Raw genomic sequence first — 6,570 nt, forward strand, 5'->3', positions numbered from 1 at the left:
AGTTTCCAAGCACGGCATCGGCAACAGGGCGGGTGATTCCCACCCGGAGGGGACAGGGTTTGCGAGAGCTGGGAACAGTCGTCAGCGAAAATAGCCACTTAGCAAAAAATAAAAGCCCTGACCAGGCAAACCCTCTCGGATTTGGCAACGCTGCCCCGTCTGCAACGGCCGTGGCCTTGCCACACCACCAGTGTCGAAAGCGAAGGTGGAAGGGGCAGAGCCGGGCCCTTCCCACCCCCTCTCCGAGAGAGAAGAAAGTGAATCAAAGACCGTGACGGGGAAAACCCGCCCGAAACGTCTCATCCGCCCCAAAACCTCCGTCTCCTCCTGCTCTCAGAAGCGCAGGGGACGGGATGTGGCTGCCTGGTGAAACGCGGCTTCATGGCACATTCCCTCCGCTCTCGGGTTGGAGCCATCCAAACTGGGTGGCCAGCACCCAGGGGAGGCAACAGGACTGGGGACAGAGATGTCTCCTTGCAGCCAGTGGCAGGAGAGGTCCGATTTCCTCCTCCTCTTCCTCCGTGACACCTTCGGTGCCGAGCGCCGCCGTGGCCGGAAGAGCACGGCCCCGACTGCGGCGAAGCGAGCGGGGCCCTTCCTCCCCCCGAAACACCAGTTCCTCAGCCCAACCGAGGGGATGGGGATGCTTCAAGGGCTCCGTTCCACCCAGCCTGGCTCCCTCCGGCCTTGGGGCAGCCAGGGGGGAACGCGTCTGCCCTTGGAGGGAGGTGATGGGTTTGTTGAGGACGTGGTGGGAGAACACGCTCAAGGATGTGGTTTCAGCCTGTGCAAGGGTGTTGTAGCTGATGCAGGGGTGTTGCAGCCTGTACAGGGGTGTCTCAGCCCTTGGGGGGGTGTCTCAGCCCTTGGGGGGTTGTCTCACCCCATAGAGGAGTGTCTCATCCCAGGGCAGGGGTACCTCACCCCAGGGCAGGGGTATCTCAGCCCTTGGAGAGGTGTCCCACTCATGGAGAGGTTTCTCAGCCCTTGGGGGGTGTCTCAGCCCATGGCAGGGGTGTCTCATCCCATGGAGGGGTGTCTCACCCTGTGGAGGGGTGTCTCAGCCCATGGAGGGGTGTCACCCTACGGAGGGGTGTTTCAGCCCTTGTAGGGCTCTTGCCCCCCCATCTGATGCCCTCCCCGGTGTCCACAGGTGCCTCTTCTCCTCCCTGAGGTGACATGGAGCGGCTGAAGTGACCCAAGGAGCTGTCACAGTGAGTGGGGTGGCCATGAGCGGGAGGTCCCATGGATGCCAGGGGGGTCAGGGGGTCCCCTGGGCAGCACAGCCATCCTTGCAGCTTGGTCTCTGCCAGCGGCAGTGCCCGTTGGGACCCCAGTGTCCCCATGTCACAGGGCTGGGGTGGGGTGGGCACCCCAGCACCTCTAACTGGGACCACGTGTGCACACGTGTGTGCCGTGCCGGGGCAGCGCGGGGCTCAGGATCCCTCTGCCCCCCAGGCCGTGCCCAGGATGGGCTGTGTGCACTGCAAAGAGAAGGGGTCCGGCAAAGGGCAGGTGGGGGGTGAGGTGGGATCCCCCCCACCCCCCACCTCCCAGTACGACCCTGACCCCACACAACCCGGCGCCGTCTTCACCCGCATCCCCGACTTCAACAACTTCCACGGTGCAACGGTGCCCTCGGCTCCGTCCTTCACCGGGCCGGGGGGGCTTCGCCTCCAACACACTGCAGATGCGGAGCGGGGGCATCACAGGTCAGCAGGGGGCTGGGGGGGGGGGGCAGCCAGCTGCACCCCTGCAGTACTGGGGTGTAGGGGGGACCCCGGGGGCTCACCGCCATCCCCTCCACGTGCCGCAGGCGGGGGCGTGACACTCTTCATCGCCCTGTATGACTACGAGGCCAGGACAGAGGATGACCTGAGCTTCCAGAAAGGGGAGAAATTCCACATCATCAACAACACGTGAGTCACCGACCCCCCCCCGCACCCCCTGCCACCTCCAGTGCCCCTGTGCCACCCTGGGGAGGTGCCTCCATGCCACAGGTACCCCCCACGGGACCCAGACTGGGACCCAAGCTCTGCCTCAGCTCCATTGCTGGCTACCTGCAAGAGAGCCGGGCCACCTGTGTCATGAATTGGGCGGTCTCAGCAGAGACCCAGGCACGGGTGCCCTCCGTGGCGGGGAAGAGTGGGGTCTGGGGGTGCTGTGTGCAGGGAGGGGAGGTGCAGGGTGGCCAGGTCTGTCCGTCTGTCCTTCTTCCTCACTCCCTGATCCTGTTTCCCCAGGGAGGGTGACTGGTGGGAGGCCAGGTCGCTGAGCTCGGGCACCACGGGCTACATCCCCAGCAACTACGTGGCCCCTGTGGACTCTATCCAGGCAGAAGAGTGAGTATGGGGGGGACAGGGATGGAGGCAGACCCCGACCCTGTCTGCCTCGGACCCAGCAGCGAGCTCCAGCAGCGCCACGGTGCTGGCAAGCGGCCATGGCACGGGGTCCCCATGGGTGCCCGTTGGCTGTGCCCTCCCGGCGCTGAGCGTGGCCCCGCGGCAGGTGGTACTTCGGGAAGATTGGGCGCAAGGACGCGGAGCGGCAGCTCCTGTGCCATGGCAACTGCAGGGGCACCTTCCTCATCCGGGAGAGCGAGACCACCAAAGGTACGGGCACAGGGACGGGGACCCCGGGGGCTGCACCCTGCATCCCTCCCTGGCCCACCCTGACCCATGCCCCCGCATAGGTGCCTACTCCCTCTCCATCCGGGACTGGGATGAGGCCAAGGGAGACCACGTGAAGCACTATAAGATTCGGAAACTGGACAACGGGGGCTACTACATCACCACCCGTGCCCAGTTTGACACCGTCCAGCAGCTGGTCCAGCACTATATAGGTAAGGTGGGATGGGGGACACGGGGTGGGGCGGCATGAAAGGGCGATGGGGAGGGGTGGGGAACGCCCAGGAGACCCTTCGGCAAGAGAGAGCCGCTGGGCTAACTGGATGTAACTGGAGGAGAGGGCTGTTCTGGTGGTAGCATTAGGGGCACCCCCCAAGGGTCACCCCTCTTCCGTGTCCTCGGTGCAGGGAGCACCCAGCCTCTCCGGAGAAGGTAAGTAGCCCCTGGGCCTGGGTGGGCACAGCTGGGGCGGGTATTGGGGGTCCGATCCAGCCCAAAGGGGTGCAGGGCCGTCCCGGGGGGAGGCGGAGAGGGGTGCACCCCATTTCTGTGTGTGCGTGCTGGGGGGCGACTGGACCATGCAGGAGCCTAGGCGATGCCCGGGGTAGCGGGTGGGGGCAAAGGGCTGATGGGGGAGGGTCCGTGCCCACGCTGACCCCTGTCCCCTGCACCGTGGTGCCACAGAGCGGGCGGCCGGGCTGTGCTGCCGCCTGGCCGTGCCATGCCACAAAGGGACGCCCAGGCTGGCCGACCTCTCGGTTAAAACCAAAGACGTGTGGGAGATCCCCCGCGAGTCCCTCCAGCTCCTCAAGAAACTGGGCAACGGGCAGTTCGGGGAAGTGTGGATGGGTAGGGCCTGGCGGGCGAGCTGGGGCGAGCGGTGGGGGGGGTGGTGGGGGCACCCCCAGGCCTGGCACACCCTCCCCCCAGGGAAGGGCTCCCACCTTGGACAGGCTGAGTGTGGGGCAACGTCCCATGTGCTGCTCTGGGGTTACACTAGGTACCCCACGACGATGCCCCGTGACATCCCTGCCAGGCCGGGGGGTTCCCTCCTCATCATCCTCTTCCTCCAGCGCCCCATGCTCCCTCCGCTCGGCGTGCATGCTGCATTCATCCCATCGCACCCCCTCCCTCCCTCCCATCCCCACCCCCACCCCCCCGCAGAGTGTAACGACGGGTTGTGCCATCTGCTCACCCGCGTGTGCCCCACTGTGAAGCCCCAGACCCTGGGATTAGCTAAGGACGCCTGGGAGATAGTGCGGGAATCCGTCAGCCTCGACAAGAAACTCGGCATGGGATGTTTCGGAGACGTGTGGATGGGTAAGGGAGGGGGGGACACGGGGGGGTAGGAGCAGTCTGGTCCTGCCCTGGCAGGCAGCACCCTGGGATGCCAGGTGGTACCCGCTGCTGCGGGGGAGATGGCAGCTTGGCACAGGCTCCTCCGTGGAGGGATGGGGAATGGGGTGAGGTTGATATTAGGAAATGAGCTCACGGGTTCCTTGTCCCGATGCCATGGGGTGGGGGGCACTCCTTGTCCTGGGTGGGGTATGGTGGTATCATGCCCCTTCCTTGCCCTGCCCTGATTTCCTTCCTCCTCCATCCATGCATCCATCCATGCATCCATCCATCCATCCATCCATCCATCCATCCATCCATCCATCCATCCAAGCATGCACCCACGCACCCCTCCACCCATGCACCCCTCCACCCTGACGCTGCCGGGGCTGGCTGCCTCCCGGGCCCACGGTGACCCCACGTCCCTGGCCCAGGCACGTGGAATGGCACCACGAAGGTGGCGGTGAAGACGCTGAAGCCGGGCACCATGTCACCCGAAGCCTTCCTGGAAGAGGCGCAGATCATGAAGCGGCTGCGGCACGACAAGCTGGTGCAGCTCTACGCCGTCGTGTCGGAGGAGCCCATCTACATCGTCACCGAGTTCATGAGCCAAGGTGAGCGGGGGGCACTGCCCAACAGCACCCCGTGCCCCCCAGATTTGCTTCCCCCAGCTCTTCTGCAAGCCTCACCCTGCCTGGGCATGGCTGGGGTGGGCAGGGAGCGGGTCCCGGGGCTGGGGGCTTGCATGAGAGGGCACCCTTGGGTGGGCACGGCGGGCTCTTGACTGGCACCTTCTGCCTGCAGGCAGCTTGCTGGATTTCCTAAAGGACGGGGACGGCCGCTACCTGAAGCTGCCCCAGCTGGTGGACATGGCTGCCCAGGTACTGGGGAGGCTGGCACGGGGTGGGGGTGCCCCCCACGGGGTGCATCCGGAGCAATCCTCACTGTCTTCCCCCCACTCCAAGATCGCGGCGGGCATGGCCTACATCGAGCGGATGAACTACATCCATCGGGACCTGCGTGCCGCCAACATCCTGGTGGGAGACAACCTGGTGTGTAAGATCGCTGACTTCGGCCTCGCTCGCCTCATCGAGGACAACGAGTACACGGCGCGCCAGGGTGAGCCGGGCTGGGGGCCTGCTGCTGTGGGGACCCGCTGCGCTGTCCCCTCCGTGCTGCGTCCCACCCCGCGCCTGGGGATGGTCACCCTCAATGCTGGGTGCCCTGGCTGGTGGGTATCCCAGGGGATGGGTACGGGTACCCCAGATGATGGGTATCCTGGGTGATGGATACCTCCAATGATGGGTACCCAGGGTGATGAGTGTCCCAGGGGATGGGTGTCCCAGGGGATGGGTACGCCAGATGATGGGCATCCTGGGTGATGAATGCCTTGGATGATGGGTACCCCGGGTGATGGGTGTCCCAGGGTATAGGTGCCTCAGATGATGGGCAACCCAGGTGCAGGGTGACCCCAGAGCAGGGTGTCTTGTATGCTGGGTGGCCATGTGTGGGGTCCTCCAGGCAGAGGTACCCCAGTGCATGGTGTCCCGGTGCAGGATTCTCCCAGTGCAGGGTACCCTGGATGCAGGACATCCTCAGTACAGGGTGCCCCAGGTGCAGGGTGTCCCCAGTGCTGAGTGCCCCACCTGGGGGGTACCCTGGGCACAGGTGCAGCGAGGTGCCCTGGCCATAGCTCACCCATCTCCCCTTCTCCCCTTGCAGGGGCCAAGTTCCCCATCAAGTGGACAGCCCCGGAGGCAGCACTTTTTGGGAGGTTCACCATCAAGTCAGACGTCTGGTCCTTCGGCATCCTCCTGACCGAGCTGGTGACCAAAGGCCGGGTGCCTTACCCAGGTACAGGGCACCCTTGGGGTGGGCTGGGCAATGGGGTGCAGGCGGAGCAGGGGCTGACCCTCCGCAGCATGGCTTGCCCCATGCCTCAGTTTCCCCATCAGACAGAGCAGCACTAAGCCAGACTCCCTATCCAAATCATGGGGCGCCAGGTCCTTCAGTGTGCCTCAGTTTCCCCTTGGGGGTACTGGTTGCTGAGTAGGGGGGTGTCCTTATCACACAGGGATGAACAACCGGGAGGTGCTGGAGCAGGTGGAGCGGGGGTACCGCATGCAGTGCCCTGGGAACTGCCCCCCCTCCCTGCACGAGGTGATGGTGCAGTGCTGGAAGCGGGAGCCCGAGGAGCGCCCCACCTTCGAGTACCTCCAGTCCTTCCTCGAGGACTACTTCACTGCCACCGAGCCCCAGTACCAGCCGGGGGACAACCAGTGACACCGCTAGCACCCCCCAGCTGGGCTCTGGGGTGGCTTTTGGGTGAATCTCCTCCTTTTTGCAGGGGGAGGGGTTGTTGCTCCTTTTGCCTGTATCCCCCCAAAACCCACCTGCTGGGGGTGCTCGGGATGCCCCAGGGAGGGCGGAGGGCTTTGCACAAGGATTTTGGACTCAGAGAGGGGGCAAAGCTGTGACCCCCCCCCCCGTCCCCTGTCCCCCCCCAGCCCCTCTCTCGTTGCCTTCACACCCAGCTTTGAACCTGAGAAGTGCTTTGGCTGGGGAAGGGAGGGTGAGGTACCCCACTGTGCCCCCCCAGACACCCCTC

General features: G+C 65.1%; 1 protein-coding gene across 1 annotated transcript; it reads left to right on the forward strand.

Annotated features, from left to right (window-relative positions):
• The first annotated feature begins 1,675 nt into the window (after positions 1-1,675).
• On the forward strand, positions 1,676-6,245 carry FGR (FGR proto-oncogene, Src family tyrosine kinase). Its single transcript, XM_086626293.1, has 11 exons — positions 1,676-1,712; positions 1,817-1,919; positions 2,244-2,342; positions 2,509-2,612; positions 2,693-2,842; positions 3,312-3,476; positions 4,397-4,576; positions 4,767-4,843; positions 4,928-5,081; positions 5,685-5,816; positions 6,037-6,245. Exons 1-11 carry the CDS (start codon positions 1,691-1,693, stop codon positions 6,243-6,245), a joined length of 1,395 nt encoding a protein of 464 aa, XP_086482419.1. The 5' UTR covers positions 1,676-1,690.
• Positions 6,246-6,570: the final 325 nt, after the last annotated feature.

Source organism: Tauraco erythrolophus, chromosome 24 (assembly GCF_009769465.1).
Source record: "Tauraco erythrolophus isolate bTauEry1 chromosome 24, bTauEry1.pri, whole genome shotgun sequence".
Classification (NCBI taxonomy): Eukaryota; Metazoa; Chordata; class Aves; order Musophagiformes; family Musophagidae; genus Tauraco; species Tauraco erythrolophus.

Excerpts from the sequence above, each read along its gene's own strand:
- FGR (XM_086626293.1), top strand. The coding sequence starts at position 1,691 with ATGCGGAGCGGGGGCATCACAG. Across the intron at positions 5,082-5,684 it reads CGAGTACACGGCGCGCCAGG|GGGCCAAGTTCCCCATCAAG; the intron begins GTGAGCCGGGCT and ends CTCCCCTTGCAG. Across the intron at positions 5,817-6,036 it reads AGGCCGGGTGCCTTACCCAG|GGATGAACAACCGGGAGGTG; the intron begins GTACAGGGCACC and ends CTTATCACACAG.